This window comes from Cricetulus griseus, chromosome 5 (assembly GCF_003668045.3).
Source record: "Cricetulus griseus strain 17A/GY chromosome 5, alternate assembly CriGri-PICRH-1.0, whole genome shotgun sequence".
In the NCBI taxonomy this organism is placed as follows: domain Eukaryota; kingdom Metazoa; phylum Chordata; class Mammalia; order Rodentia; family Cricetidae; genus Cricetulus; species Cricetulus griseus.
In genome coordinates this window covers 6461451-6478205 of record NC_048598.1, presented here as the reverse complement: position 1 = coordinate 6478205, position 16755 = coordinate 6461451, and the positions used below count along the sequence as shown (strand labels likewise).

At 40.3% G+C, this 16755-nt stretch overlaps 1 protein-coding gene across 1 annotated transcript in view; it reads left to right on the top strand.

Moving 5' to 3' along the window:
- Window positions 1–16755, top strand: part of Ush2a (usherin) — a 641642-nt gene that overhangs the window by 107912 nt on the left and 516975 nt on the right. Inside the window, exons 11-12 of the mRNA XM_035445085.1 lie at window positions 3186–3381; window positions 6973–7614. Coding sequence (XP_035300976.1) covers window positions 3186–3381; window positions 6973–7614 — 838 coding nt within the window. The remainder of the gene's footprint in view (window positions 1–3185; window positions 3382–6972; window positions 7615–16755) is intronic.

The following is a 16755-nucleotide window of genomic DNA, read 5'->3' as shown; positions in this document are numbered from 1 at the left end:
AAACCAACATGACAATGTAGCAAGAACCTGCTTCCAAAGCATTTAAAGGGGGGATATCAACCAAACTTCCCAGACTGTTGGGATGCTGAGCTGGAAGAATTTAGTGGGCTCTTCTCTTCATAGCCCCAAACGCCTTTTAGAGAGGATTTCTAAGTAAGACAAAACATGTTGTAGAACCGGGAAGAATGTGGCCCAAGCCATACTCAAGAAAATTGTTTCAAATTTGAGCCAGAGCCTGTGAGTGGGTAATATTTTTCTTTTGTGAGTATTTCTGGCAGTGTTCAAGACCAAATTAGGTTTCAGGAAATACCAAAACTAATCTAGATAGTGTGTTAAGCCTTGAAGAGCAAAGAAATGACCGTGGCCCTGGAATTTTAGGATACATTTTGTTCTTGTTAATTGTTGTAGCATTTTATCTGTTTTTCTTTCTTCTTGGTGCTGGGAAGCTCAGTGTTAGTTGGCCACATGATTGTAGTGATTAAATTGCTTTTGTCTCAGCCTGTTTGACAGGGAAATAGGATGTGAATTAAGTTGTGGTCAGTAGGTTACATATGATAACTTTTGCTGCTTAAGGTACTAAAACTGGGCCTGGAGAAATGGCTCAGTAGTTACGAATGCTTGCTGCTCTTTCAAAGAACCCAAGTTCAGTTCCCAGCACTTACGTTAGATTATACACAATTTCCCGGAACTCTAGCCAGAGAGATCCACTGGTTCCTGCCTCTGTGAACATCTGCACTCAGATGCACATATCAATATGCAGACACACAAATGCAGACATAACTAAAAACACGTAAGTCTAAAGAAAAGTTATTCAAACGTTTGAATCCATTGCTCGCCTCAGAACTATAGGGTATGGGCAAACTTTATTGAGATCTCTCAATTGTCTGTGCAGTTGGTGACCTAGGAAGGACTTAAATGTCTGCTGATTGTCAAACAGACTATTAACTGTCATGAAAGGAATAAAGATAATGTGGCCATGTCACTGTTCATGTCATGTCCACTAATTCCCTCCCAGGAGCTTGCACAGAAGGCAAGCTTACAGCCTTAAGTCCAACCAGAGAAGATGAATTCCCAGGTTTACATACATGTTCAAGCCCCTGTATATAACATGTTTGCTAAGATATTGTCCAAAGATAATCAGTAGGTAACCTAAGAGTAGATTTTCACTAAACATCATAGAAACTATTTGCTTGAAAGTGTTACCTTAAGTAAGGATTTTTCTGTGTAGCTTGGCTGTTTTCCAATTTATTGTCACTCAGACAGACTCCTAATTTGTGACAATGCTAACTTAGTTTTTCAAATGATGGGATTCCAGGTAGGAGCCTCCAGCATTCTTGACTTATAAGTATATTTTAAAAGGGAAGACAGGATCTTCTTTTAATATACGGATGGGCAGGGGTTAATTGGAGTGGATTTATGTTTTCTCACTGTTGAAATGTATCTGCACAATGAAATGCTTGAATAAACTGTGTTTTCAGCTAATTTTGAAGTAACTGAGTCAAGTAGATGGTTTTATATAATTATAAATCCTTATACCATTTTCTTTTCAAACTACATTTTAGGGTATGGCCAATATGGTAGAATTTTAATTTGTATGTATTACACAACAGTTTTTAATCAATGAACTGAAAGTGATTATCTTCAGAATTTGCACCAGAGTGGCCTACATGGAGACCATTATTTGGAGGGACAAAATACTTTGATAAAGCTCAAGGCAGTAATTTAGATTTGGGGGAATATTATATAAAAAAGTGTTAATAGTCATGCGTAAAGATAAAAACAGACATGATTTGTGGGCAGAGCAAAAGAAGAGAGAAGACACACAATAGAGACCATTTAGAATGTAGAAACCAGGTCTTTACACACTCCTGAAGACCTCACAGTGGCTTGAACTATAACTGATATTGATAAGATATTTAAATTAAACACTTAACAAATATGCAAAAGAAAACGTTTTGACACAAAAGGCATTGATTTTCTACCTTTGTCACTATTGTTCTTGGTCTTTAATGTATGGGGACGTAAATGATTATTTTACAGTCAGCATGTGTCCAGGCTTCTGGGGTACTTGCTGCCTGTTAGAGAGGAGAATTCACACATTTTTAAACACCAGCACAAAGTCAGGCCTGAGTTACTGAGGGATGTCCTTGAGATGGTAGCAGTAGAAAACTGGGGGACGTTTGCATTTCATAGCTAGGTGCAATGAATGCATACCAGTAAATGACAGTTACTTTTGCAGGAAAAGCCATCTCCTTCTATTAGCCAATTTCATAGTTTCTGTGAGGCTGGGCAAGGAGGGAGATGTGAGGTACAGCCAGTTACAAGGTAGCCTTCTCCAAATGCCTGCCCCTATTTCTATACTCAGTCTTGGGTATTGGGGACCATTACAACTCTATCTAACACTTTATTTTTTTACAACTTAGATGTTTGTACATCAGTTGTTTTATCTTGAAATAGTGATTCTAATAAGACCTCTTTTTTCAGATGAGGGAAGATGAGGCAACAATGATTCTTTTAAATCTTTAGCCTGAAAGTTCTTTCCCAGATATTTGAAACCACACGCATAACCAACAATATTAGCTATCCATGACATACACATCCTGTGAAATGATACCACAAATGAGTGAGAAAACATTGAAGTATTCCTCAAAGAGGAGTGTGTAGAGATGCATAGCAGGGTGAGTCTTTAAGGTTGTGCTGTTATCTGCAAAGGACTTTAATAACATTCACACTTAATGGGACTGTCTCATCATAGTGAGATTCTTTTTGTTAATTTAAACACCTAAATGCTTAAAAGAGATTTGGACCAACTAGATAGTAAATGAAAAGGGTGAAACCAAGAGCTGGAGTTGTGAAGATTAAGTTAGCTGCTGGCTCTTTCCTATTTTCAGGACTTGGATGTCTATATTCTGATTTCTTTATATAGAGTTTAAATGCTTAATTCCCCATTTCCCTTTTAGTCCTATACGACTGACTTCCATGGGTCTATTTTCATTCACTTCTAAATTTTCTCCCTGCCGAAGCTTCCCATGTTTTCTGTCATGAGGGGCACAACCTGATCGTCTTCTTGTCTGTTTAACATTTCAAGATTTTTTTTCCCCTTCACTCCTTGTCTTGTATTTAATGAGCAAATTATCTAAAAATAGATATGTTCATCATTCTACAAAATGTTGTATCTCCTGTAGATTGGAGGCCAGTGTGATTGTAAGAGACATGTGTCTGGCAGACAGTGCCTTCGGTGCCAGGATGGATTCTATGACCTGCAGGCGTTGGATCCTGATGGCTGCCGCCCCTGTAACTGCAATCCCTCTGGGACTGTGGATGGAGACATTACCTGTCACCAAAATTCAGGCCAGTGCTTGTGCAAAGCAAATGTTATTGGTACGTGTGATGCACAAGTTTTCAGTCACATTTCTATTCTCTTCTTGGGGGAAAAAAAGCCTCTATTTGATTTCTTAACTGAAGGGTAAAGAAGGTTTTCTTGCTCAAGGCTGGGGAAAAAACAGTTTGGGTTGGAATTAACTGTCTAAAAATGACTCAATTAATAACTGTATCAAACTGTTATTTGAAGCTTAGTTTAATCAACCCTTTAGAAGTTTCTTTATTCAGCAGATACATTAGTCACACGGACTCAACTAATAAGTCATAGAAAAATATAATTTGCCTGCTGCATAGATGTTTCTTTTAGAAAATTAGCACTTTTTCAAAATGTTTTACACTTAATGAGTTCTAAGCAAATCATTTCCCTGCTAGTTTTAATAGACTAAAATAAATGGATTTTTTTCAAAACATTCTGTGCTAAAGGGTACTTTGTGATAAATCTTTCCATTTTTTCTATTATATTTCTTTGAACTGTCCCTATGAAATGCAAAGCAAGTCAATATAATTCCACACATCATGTTTATGGCTAGAGTTACTTATAAAGGGTCACATAATTTTAATTTTGTAATTCTGTACCAAGCTGATTATAATAAACAGTGAGCTTTGGTGTTATTTATCATTTTTTTATACAAGACATGCTTTTTTGTTTGTTACTCCCACAGGTATTTTTCAGAAATTAGATTTGATTATAGCAATTTATTACATCCAGCATTTTTGAGGGGAACCACCGCCACATAAGGACAAAATTTATCAAGTGCCCAAAACGCACCATGTACATAATGCACTTTGAAATGTTGATGTATGAGAATATTATGAGAGGGAAGTTTGCTGATAAAGTGCACACTGTATTCTAACTGAACATGCCCTGGTTCCTGTATGAAGTTTAAAAAAGACCTTGGCATTTCTATTGTCACTTCAGACACCAAGTGCTGTGTGGTTTTACTGACGCTGACCTGAACTTCAAAATAATAAATGTGCCTCTCTCTCTCTCTCTCTCTCTCACACACACACACACACACATGCATACATATGCATGTATAGGCATGTACTTACATGTAATTCTGAATTATGTATATATTTATGTAATATAACCCAATCTGTTTTGTTAGCTCTCTCTCTCTCTCACACACACACAAGTCTACAGCTCTAGTATACAAACATTTTAATTAATCCAATTAAAAGATGATGGACAGTTCTGGTGACATCACATAAACACACTCTGGTTTAAGAAAAGATTATAGAAATGGGTGCAACATCACTCCCACCTTTATTTATGGTAACTAACAAACACCAATTTTTAGAAAGAAAGTCTGGCTGTCTTCTGGAGGAGTGGCATGTAGAATTCATTGTGTGCCTTTCTTTGTTCTTGGTAAAGAGACATGTTTTAAATTCAAGATATAGAAACTCGAGTTAAACCCAGGCCTTTGTACACAATGGAGTGGGGCTTCTCTATCTCAATAACACCTTTCCTGGGTAGTTAGATCCTACAGCTTGAAAAAGAAAGAAATTTTAATTACCTAAAATTCGTCATGACTTCTGTCATTTACTATTGTCATTTACTCATTTTATTGGTTGCTGCAAGTAGTGTCCTGCAGGAAAACATAAATATGTATTTTGGCAAGATTAAATTCTCGCTTTAACAATATTATAAATAATGGTTTCTAGGGTAATCTCTGCAAGTGAAATACTTTTAATAAAAACACGAACTTGACATGAATATATATTTTCCTAATAGGGTTAGCAACCATCCTTGTTGAAGATTACCTCATTAATAGGAACAAACAAAAACCCTGAAAGCACACGATGTGTTGTGTGTGTTTCAGAAGGCAAACTGTTTGAGTTAACAAAACTGTTAAATCTTACTAATGATTCTATCACCAGTAAAATACATTACCACCAATAATTTTATTAAAGTAGGTCATTCATCTAGAATAAAAAGGGAGAAGAATGGGAATTAAATGCCAAGTGTGCTAACTCCCTGCACTTGTTAGCTCCGAGTGTGATGCCCTGTAGGCCTCCGTGAGTATCGTTAGGAATAGATTACCTGTCAGGAATATGTATGGCATATTCAAATAAGCACTGTGCATATTTTTAAAACTGATCTGATATGAATCCATGTAGACCGATTTTAATAGTTCAAAATGAGTCATAATTCTTGTTAACAATACAGTTATTTTTAAAATTTGCAGCAATCGTGGTCCTTTTTTATTTTCCTTATTGAAATTAAATGATATGCCTTAGGTGAGCTATTCATCATTGTTAGAGAACTTGCCTTCTATTGGAGTTTGAATGAATTTTTGTCCATATACGTGCATATTATGTATTTTCCCCCAGCTTAGGGCTGCCTTTTCCATATCAGTGCCTAAGTATGTATTTGACTCTTGTTTTAGGACTAATTTTTTATTACAATTATACAAATTATGGTTTGGAATAGATGTCTCAATTGATTCAATGCCATGTGGTCAGGTATTTACATTCCTGGGTGTATGAAATCTGTCTAAAGGGAAGGGATTTGCATCTAAACATCACTGTTGATTTTCTTGAATTCCTTTTCTTGGCAATGTCCTTGTTGAGACTAACCTAAGTTGTCAGAGGTTTTAAGTTTAGGTGACAAAACATTTTTCTCCATTTGTAAAATGCATGTACGTGCCCCTCTAAAAAGAAACAACACAAGGCTCCGAGTTTACATCATGCCTGAACAGGTGTGTTTCGAATCACATGATTTGACAAGCAGTGCGCTTGCCTCATGAGCCAAGGCAAGCACAATTTATATTAATTGAAAATGATAAAATGTAGAGTATGCAAAGGATTAAAATCAAAATGCACTGGTTCACTTGTACTTATGTCAGTTATTTAATTTTGTAATGGCTAAAAGTAAGTGTATATGTACTTGTCACTAGATATGCATGAGACCACTGTTGTTTTTCTTCTCCCTCAGCTTTTAAAGGTATAGTAACGAATAAAAACTCAGTGTATTTTTCAGGGTACAACATGGGGTTTTGATATGTGGACAATTTGTGAAAGGATTGTTTGAGACTAATTGGTGTATCTACTGCCTCTACATACATTTAACATTTGTAGTAAAAATATTAAGATTGATTGCCGTACCAGCTTTTAAGTATACACTGTAATACAGTCTCCCATTTTGACTCCAGCCACAGTGATAGGGAACTGAATCCTAGAACCTGTTTATTCTGTCTAGCTGCTGTTTAGTACTTTGCTTGCCCTCCTAGAAAACTCTTTCTAGTTCTCTCCAGGCAATTTTGAGTTTCAGAAAAGTAACTCAGGTGCCCTGTGCATTTTTATACTGCAAATCTTATCTTATTAAAATAGTTTTGATATTTGCGGAAGTAGGAAAGAGTCTGTGTGCAGACAACAAGTACTGTGCTGCATTGTTTTTGTTGCACTGATTAGCAATGATATTCCTCTAAGCACACCGCTCACAAGCCACATGTGGGAGCTGAGTACTGCCATGGAGGTTTGCGTAAATGGCTCTTCCTTGGTTTGGATCGGTGTTAAATGTCAACCTTCAGCCATCGTCACTGGTGCTATCCCACACCCCTCACCCTTTCGAATGCGTTCTGTTTGCAGGGCTTCGATGCAATCGCTGCAATTTTGGATTTAAATTTCTCCAGAGTTTTAATGATGACGGATGTCAGCCCTGCCAGTGTAACCCCCATGGCTCAGTGAACCAACTCTGCAATCCGCTTTCTGGGCAGTGTGAATGCAAGAAGGAAGCCAAAGGACTTAAGTGTGACACTTGCAGAGAAGACTTTTATGGGTTGGCTGGCAGTGCTTGTAAGGCGTGTGACTGTAGCCTGGCTGGCTCCCAAGCTGGGACCACCTGTGATGCTGAGACAGGCCAGTGTGTCTGTAAGTCCAATGTTGGAGGGAGACAGTGCAATCAGTGTTTGGAGGGGTACTTCAGCCTTCAGCAGAAAGATTCATTCCTCTGTTTGCCTTGCAACTGTGAGAAGACTGGGACAGTACATGGTTCTCTGTTGTGTGACAAATCAACTGGGCAGTGTCTTTGCAAATCAGGAGTAACAGGTCTGCGCTGTGATCAGTGTGCGCCTCACAGGTTCAATTTGACGATGGGCAATCTTCAAGGGTGCCAGGTGTGCGAGTGCGACTCCTTGGGGACATTACCTGGAAGCATCTGTGACCCTGTCAGTGGCCAGTGCCCATGTCTGCCTCATCGGCAAGGAAGAAGGTGTGAGCAGTGTCAGCCAGGTAGGAAAGCGGCTCCTTTTAGGTGCAGTGACCACAGGTGACCCTTTTGTTTCTGATTGCAGCTTCTAACATACGACCTTCAACATCATTGTTGCATTTTTGTCATCCAAACAGAGCTGTTTGTCTGTGCATATGCTGTTTTGGGGGGAAGGAGACTCAGTTCTGGATTGAGGCACGTTATCATTTCTGACCTTGGCACAGGAGCATTTTTAAACAAAAGATAAATGGCTGAGAAAAGGGGTGATTATTTTTCTAAAGAAAGGAAATTTTATCTAATTTTCCATACGATATCAAATATCTAGATGATGGACCACATTTCTAGATGAAGTTGGCGTGCAGGAAAAGGGTGTGTACTCTGACGTCATGTGCACACATCTAGAATTGTTCTGAAATGTCATATACAATGAAAGAGGTAGTTCTGATCTCATTGTATAGAAATCATCTTTCCAATTGTTTCCTGATGAAAGTAAAGACCATTGCCTTTTTTAAATTTGAATTTAAGTGCTACTTTATAGTACATTGATGACTTTGAGTATAAGTAGTTACTGTACAGCTGGAGCTATATTGATTTAAGAAAAGAACCTGTGTTGGTTCTTCTCTGGGGTCTTTGACACTCTAGGTTTACAGAAACAGGCACGTGTTCCCTCCTATTAAGCTGGCCTTGGGTCCAGGGAGATAGCTGTTGGTTACCCCCAATATGTTTATGCCATTATGTCCAGCAAAGAGAGATCATAAATTCAAGAGGGGGTAGTGGAGGACATGAGAGGGGGATGAAAGGGAGTGATTTATCATATAAATATAGATTCTTGCTCCTGTGTGACTTTCTGAAAAAAGTTGGCCTATGGGAGAGAAAAAAAGATTGATAAAGTTGTGATCCCATGTATATGAAAGTCAGAAAAACATAAAATTATAAGAACAAGGCTAATTTAGGGTTTCCCAGGAACTGGGAACTGTGGAAAGGGACCAACTAGAAAGCAACACCAAAGAGGTTCAGGTAAGCTGGTACAGTTTAGATTTGGATTGTGTGGGCAGCCATATAGCCACCAGTTTATCAAAACTCATTGAAATATGTAAGTAAATCTAAACAATATTACCTTAAGAAACTACACTGCAGTAAAACTGAATAAAAAGAAATCTCCCACCCCCATAGAAACTAGAATGTTCTTTTTTTATTTTTTATTTGAATTAGAAACAAGATTGTTTTACATGTCAATCCCAGTTCCCACTCCCTCCCCTCCTCCCCTACCCCCCCCAACTAATACCCTACCTATCATCTTTCTGCTCCCCAGGGGGGGATGAGGTCTTCCATAGGGGACCATCAGTCTATCATATTCTTTGGGATAGGGCCTAGGCCCACCCCCATGTGTCTTGGCTCAGGGAGTATCCCTCTGTGTGGATTGGGCTTCCCAAATCCACATCTATGCTAGGGATAAGTACTGAACTACTTCAGGAGAACCCGTAGATTTCTGAGATCTACTCACTGAAACCCACATTCCTGGGGTCTGGATCAGTCCCATGCTGGTTTCCCAGCTATCAGTCTGGGGACCAAGAGTTCCCAGTTGTTCAGGTCAGCTGTTTCTGTGGGTTTCACCAGCCTGGTCTAGACCCCTTTGCTCATCACTCATCCTTCTCTGCAACTGGATTCCAGTTGAGTTCAGTGAGTAGTTGTGGGTGTCGGCTTCTACTTCCACCAGCTGCTGGATGAGGGCTATCGAGTAGCATATAAGTCAGTCATCAATCTCATTATCAGGGGAGGGCATTTAAGGTAGCCTCTCCTCTGTTGCTTAGATTGTTAGCTGGTATCATCTTTGTAGATCTCCAGACATTTCCCTAGTGCCTGATTTCTCTGTAAACCTAAAATGTCTCCTTCTATGATGGTATCTCCATTCTTGTTTTCTTCTATTCTTCCCCCAACTCAACCTTTCTGCTCCCTCATGTCCTCCTCACCCTTCCTCTTCTACCATTCTCATTCTCCTAGTTCCCTCTCCCCTCCCCCCTCTTCCCGTGCTCCCAATTTGCTCAGGAGATCTTGTCCCTTTCCCCTTCTCCAGGGGACCATGTATGTCTCTCTTAGAGTCTTTCTTGTTTCCTAGCTTCTCTGGCGGTGTGGATTGTAGGCTGGTAATCCTTTACTCTATGTCTAAAATCCGCATATGAGTGAATACATACCACATTTGTCTTTTTAGAAACTAGAATGTTCTTAATCTCCTTTCTTCTGCATGCCCAGGGAGTGTCCCTTCTCCCCTCTTCTCCTCCTGTGGAAATTACGCCACCGTCTGCCCCTGATGTTGCCTATGGACTTTCTATGTCCAGGTAGGCAGAGGGACTTTCAAACCACCTCCCTTTTATAGTTCCAAGTTGGGGGAATCTGGTTGCCTCATTCTGACAGGATGTCTACCTCAGAGCTAATTCAGCGTGGCCAGAGATGTCAGGATCCCGAAAATGACCAATGTGTCCAGGAATCTGCTTTAACATGGTGCAAGGAGTGAATGTCCTGGGAATCAGATTGCGGAGAGCCAGGCCAATGGGCTGAAATTAGCTGCTGCTTCTGTGTCTTTTCCCCTTGAGCAACCTCTCGACTGTGCTGTTGAGGTTTTGCTATCACAAAGGGATTTTGTGATCTTTGTTTTACAAATGTTTTGCTTTAAAAAGTTGTCGGATTTTCGGAGTATGGTCTCCTGCCTTGTGAATATGCACCTTCTGCATCCTTCTTTCTTGATGACAGAAGAAGGGGGATCTAAAAGGTCCCATGCTATATATTTTGACTAATTATCTTCAACTACAATAGAACCTTTCATTCTGGCTGAATTATACATACACGGAGTGCCACCTATTTTAAACAAGTTTTCTAATTTAGGATAAAACTCTGAAACAAAACCTTCTCCTTTTGGCAACTGTCTGATACATCACCCAGGTATTTTGACATTCTTAATAACCCTGACTGTGATTTTATGAGTGTTCTGCATGTTATGTCAAAACAGACATAGAGAATCATAAGCCAAAGGTAAGCAGATGGAAGAACAGGCTTGCTTTCTCTATGCACTGTGGCTGCCTGCCTCATTTATGTCCTTCTTGGTTAGAACATCTCTGGTCTTGGACTTGTCATCATGGCCCTCAGCAGGGAGCCCCTACGGGGTCTGTCCTTCTCTCTTCTCTCCTGTCTCCCATCCTGCTTCCCCCTTCATGCTTGCTCTGTAATGCAATGCTCCCAATGTACACTACAGATGTAGACAACAAAAGTAACCTGATCTTCATTCATCACTTGAGTGCATTCTGGGCCGACTACAGCTCTTTTGTGGACTGAGTCTATGCCTTCCCTGTATTTTTCTCACGCTTTCCAATGCATACAGGGAACTCAATCACTTCTGGTTTTGTTTTGGTTTTGGGGTGTGTGTGTGTGTGTGTGTGTGTGTGTGTGTGTGTGTGTGTGTGTGAGAGAGAGAGAGAGAGAGAGAGAGAGAGAGAGAGAGAGAGAGAGAGAGAGAGAGATGGCCCCACAGATATCCCTGTCTCCATGTTCCTAAGGCTGGACAACTGTATGTGCTATTACACTCGTTTTAAACTTGGGTTCTTGTAAGCCGATCTCAACTTTTCATACTTGTCTGGCTTCTACCTAGCTCCCAGTTTCTGTTTGTAGTAATGTTTTGGTTCATTCTTCTTTTTATTTTCATTGCCAACCAATATAGGATACTTTTGCTATTGCCCAGAATGCTAATTACCGAGTATCAATTTCTTTCTTTTAGAAGTAGATTGAAACAGAATTGTATATTCAACATGTGTAGGGTTGGTTGGTTTCTTCCAATACAATTTCCCATTTAAAAGACTAATTTCCCATCACTTATTTAGTGAACCAGAAATATTTTCTAAACATTAAGTTTCAGTGTCTTAAAAGGTGACTTAATTCAAACCTCTATCAATATGTATCATAATGCAGTTTTGAAACTGTGCTAGCATTTATTTTATGTGCTGTTTATTATTTAAATCTGGAGGAAGACATGTGCGAGAGATTGTGATACACATCTCACTCTAAGTACTTTAGTTATATTACTTCTTTTTCTGAGTGTTGCATGGATCTATAGAGTTGGAGTCAGTAGGAAAACGAAGCATTCTTTTGTAATAATAGAACACACTTTCTTTATCCATCCATCAGATGATGTTAAAGACAATAGGATCCTGTCACTTGAGACAACAAGCATAGAAATGGAGGTCAGGTGTCAATGAAATAAGCCAGAGTCACAATGACAATACTGTGTGACCATCCTTATGTGGGATGTTGATATTTTGAGATCATATAAACACAGGATAGAACATAGGCAATAGGCATTAGGAAGTGTAGGAAGGTCAGAAAGGTTGGTTACTGGATACTAAGACAAAGTTTTGGTGTGCCACCGTAGAGTGGAGTGATTGCATAATGTGCCAAATATTTTTAAAGGACTGGGCAGAAAGATTGAATCACCTTTGTGTGTTTTGAATTTTAACTGTGTGTGTGTGTATGTGTGTGTGTGTGTGTGTGTGTGTGTGTGTGTGTGTGTGTGTGTGTGTGTGTGTGAATGCTTTTAGTATGATCATTATGTTTTCACTATAGTTATGATGCCTGCCTCCATGGTCTCCTCAAAAGGGGATGGCAATGGCCCCACCCTTTTGGAAGGAGTTTTGTGACATCTCTATTTGGGTAAAGAGGAAATAGGAGTTAGTCTCCTAAAAGATAAGCAACCAGTATCAGTGAAACTCCAAACAGACAGGCCTTCGGGGAGAAGAGAAACCAGGGGCAGGTTTGGGTAAGAAAAAGATGGAGAGTGATTTTCCAATATCTTCCCTTTTGAATTTAACTTCATGTTTATCATGTTTACCATTGGCTTAGCTGTCCTGTCACATTTTTTTTTAACTTCCATATCTTCCTAGAAATTTCTATCATTCTGTTTATCTGGTTTTGGAAATTTTCAGGCTAGTGTGCTTTTTGTTTAATAATTCTGGGAGTTCACTGAACCCATTATCTGTGGATGAGTGTTTTTTTTGTTACTCTGTGGAGATCTACCCAATATATTCACTGCATATCGATGCTAGTATTTGACCAGGTAACTGCGCTCCAAGGCTGCCCAAGTTGAGACATACAATTATCCATCGCAGCCAGCCTTTCTGTGGTCTTTCTGATGAATGCAGCTCACTACACCTGCTGTGAGGAGTCCTTCCTCTCTCATTTTCTAACTTCTGTAGCTAACCCTTCCGATCTCCTAAAATGTGAGAGCAACAGCCTGCTCTTTGGTTAAGGGATAAACCACACCCCTTTTCTGACTGCAGAGATTTCTGTGGCTTTTAAGCCAATACTTTCCGGGTTTGTGCAAGCTTGATCGATACACTTACTGTGGACTTTCTACTGACAACCCTGAGTTTTTCCTCTCAGATGTCTGTTATTGACTGCTATTCCCTTTTAGAAAAATAATTTCATTTGGGGGGATTTGGGAGAAGGAAGATTGCTCAATCTACCATGTTTAACTGGCAGTGCTGCCCTGCATTTTCTGGGTTGTAATCTTGTCATGTCGTATCATTATAACCAGGCTTGACTCCTCTTTCTCCCAGAGCTCCTGACTCATCCATCACAATCAGTCCTGGGGGTTTTGCCTAGCAGTGTAGCTAGATTTTTGACCACTTCTTAACACCCGCACTTACTCCTCTGTAGTCTAAGCTACTTTTTCCTGGGCTATCCAAGTGTAATCTGGAAGTCCCCCATTCTCTTCAAGGACTTCTGGCTCTCCCATCCCAGAGACCGGTGCTTCCCTAATGTCAGCCAGGTCTTGTCCACCCACCCTCCCCTGGCTTTCCAGCATAGTGACACAGGAAGTTGGTGGCTGCACAACTGCAGGGCCTGCAGCATCCAGGGGCTCCCTGACTGGATTAGTGTCTCTCCAACCAGCCAACCCCACTGAGACTCTGCATTGTTGCTCACCACTTTCTGTCAAGCATATGGTACAGAACCTCTGTAAATGGTGATCCATAAATATTTATTGAATGAGTAATTACGTGTAAAAATATCTCAGTTGCCTTTGCTTATTTTTAGGCATGGGGACAGCAAAGGCCTGTGGAAATGTCCTTATATTCCAAGATGATCATTTTCCTACATGAGAGGAGGAATGATAGCTCAAATAATGCGCATTTTCTGAGACAAAACAAGATGTAGTGTTCACACTTGCCTGCCCTGGAAATGGGGCAAAGGGCAACTGGGGCGATTATAAGTTTTGCCATCTTCTGATTTTCAGAATTTCTACTTTGAACTTTGTTTGTTTTTTGTCTCTTACAATGAAACTTGCTTAGAGAACACAACCCCTTCTATGAAGTAGACATGTTCACCAGCAGCTGTGTCTGGGCTCTCCTACTTCCTTCTGAACAGCCGTGAATCCAAGACCCCAAATCATAGGGCAAGAGTCGACATGGGTGTGTGCCTCAGGCAGGACACAGAGCTCAGCCAGGAGAACACACACTCACACGCCTGAAGACCTTGCTTGCTTCTCTTCCATGACTATAAATATAAATCGGCCCGTGCTAGAGGGCCCCATGTTGATTCCTGCCCCACTTTCTTAAAGAGCATCATCAAGGAAGGTTTGTGTAATGAAATCTCATGTATTATTAACCTAGCCATAGTACAAACGTACAAGGAATGGGCTTAATTCAGCTGAAATTTATAGGCAATTTGTTAACACAGCAATGTGCACTGGAAGGCATGTTGGAGCCACGTTGGTTTTAATACGCCATTCAATAACTTGAGCAGAGGTTAAAAATGCTGCTTAACCTCCATTAAGTATTTTCAAAATGCTTTAATTTAAAATTATTTGTAGTGTGTGTATAAAGATGAACGTACACATACCCACATTAATAAATACAGCACTAAATATGTTTCCCTGGTTTTTTTTCTCCAGCTCTGGATGACCTCCTACCATTCAGCAGCTGTGCTTAATCAGAGGCCAGGCCGAGAGAGGCAGAGGAGGATGTCAAGCCATCCTGGGCTAGTGACCCTCCCTTGTCCTTGAGATCCAGAGGCAGAGAGGGTTTACTGAGGGCGATGCAGCTCTGAAATACAATAAAGCCTAATTTATAAAAGAAATGGCCGCTTGTGACATGCGGGGTCCTAATAGAACCATGCTTCATGCTTCCTTCAGTACTTCCTTTTGCCTCTTATTTTGTAAGTCACATAGACTATTAGAGAGTAAAACAAAGTATCCTGTTACATTAGGAAGCATATCCTCCTGGCTAAGCGATGGGCTCATAAACCAGAAGCTTACAAAGACCCTGCTGATGGAACTAGAATCAGGTGGCTGATGCTCTGGTGAACATTAGAGCATCAGTAGGAGTTGAGACCCGGCCACGCCCAGATCTCAGTAGAAAAAAACAAACAACAACAATAAAACCTTTTGAAGTCAATGCATTTTTTTCCAGCCAGAAATTAGTCTCAGGACAGGCATCTCTTTCATGACAAATTGCCAGAAAACCATCTTACCTTGGAGAATTTGGGCTGTACTCCTTGGCATGTGTGGGAGGAGGGAAGAGGGGCACCATTATTTCACTTCAATTTAGAAAGAAAAATCTCACTTCTGTGGAAACATCATGATAACAGTTTCAATAATGATAGTGCAGAATAATTGCTGAGTATTTACCGAGTGTCCAGCTCTGCCTTGGAGCTTTGCTGTGAAGTCCCGGGTAATATGCATAACACTTCTCTGATGGAGCGTTGATGCTCTCCCCTCCTGCTTAGGCAGAGAGAGTAGAATCTAACAATACAAGAGGCATTCACAGGCCCCCAAGAATCTGACCCCAGAATGTGTGCCCTCAAACTATGAAACATTTTCTTAAAAATAAATTGTCTTAAATATTCATTAGATAATCACTGGAGGGTACTTTAAAATACATATAGTTGCAAATATCTGTAACCTTCCCTCATCTTCAACTTCCCCTCAACATGTGACTGTGGCTTGTTCCTTCAGGCCCTGGGACATCTCATTTGTTGTGGAAAATCCGAGTAATAGGCATGAAAAAGAAAATAACTCTGTCCTGTGCTGCCTGGCTGAGCAGACGAAGAAGAGGTGAAGAGCAGGCTCTAGAAATAGGATTATCTGCATACACTAAGTGGCAAGAATTTATAGATTGTCTCTGTGGTGCAGGGAAGATACTTGGAAGTGTGCATTTGATAAATGCTGAAATGCAGTAGAATAAAACAGAACGTCAAAGTTTGACGGTATATATCTGGGTGTGTGCAATCATAATCTCCTGGGTTTTAACAGAGATTTTGGCATTTGTATTTTTTTATTAATTCTGTGTTTGATGCTTAGAAAATACCCTATGGCTAGGAATGATGGTGCACACCGTTAATCCCAGCACTAGGAAGGCAGAGACAGGCAGTTGTCTGAGTTCCAGACTAGCCTAGCCTACATAGTGAGAACCAAGCCAGCTAGGGCTACACAGTGAGATGCTGTCTTTAAAAGGGGAGAGGAGTAAAGAGTAACCGAGCTTCAAGAGCCTTCCCAGATGCTCACAAAGATAAGGACACCAAGCTTGTTTGAAACAGAGGCGTCTGGTACAAAGCTTGGGGCATCGGCTTCTACCATGTGTCTGTTCTCAAAAGCCAGGGACTTTATGGGGGGCTGATATTTGCCATCTCTCCTTTGGTCCAATAGATGATTTGCCGAAAGTTACATTTTCTATTCGTTATGCTGATTCTTACACATCTGCTTCTACATCCTCTGATAGGCTGGGCCATTCTGACAAGTCACTCTTGTGACTCACAGACTCATTTTCCCTCTCATAGGGAAAGAAATCGCTTCATGCTTTAAGGAACCACAGACATCGACCACCCTTCTCCCCTCTGTCCATTATCCACCCATTTAATGGCTGTGTCCATCCATGTCTGTTGGCACATCTATTTAATATGCTACTATATAGCAGGCCCTGAGCCACTTTAAGACATAAGACCACAAATATACAAAGGAATCTGGTTTGTGTAAGTACAAGGAACATGCAATGTAGAAGAGACCTGTGGATTCTTGAAGGATGGGGGCATGGAGAATTTCATAGAGAAAATCTGAGCTTGGTTTTAAGAGTATATATCAGCTGGCAAGGTAGCAGAGGAGCGGACAGTTGCCAAAAGAGGAACCA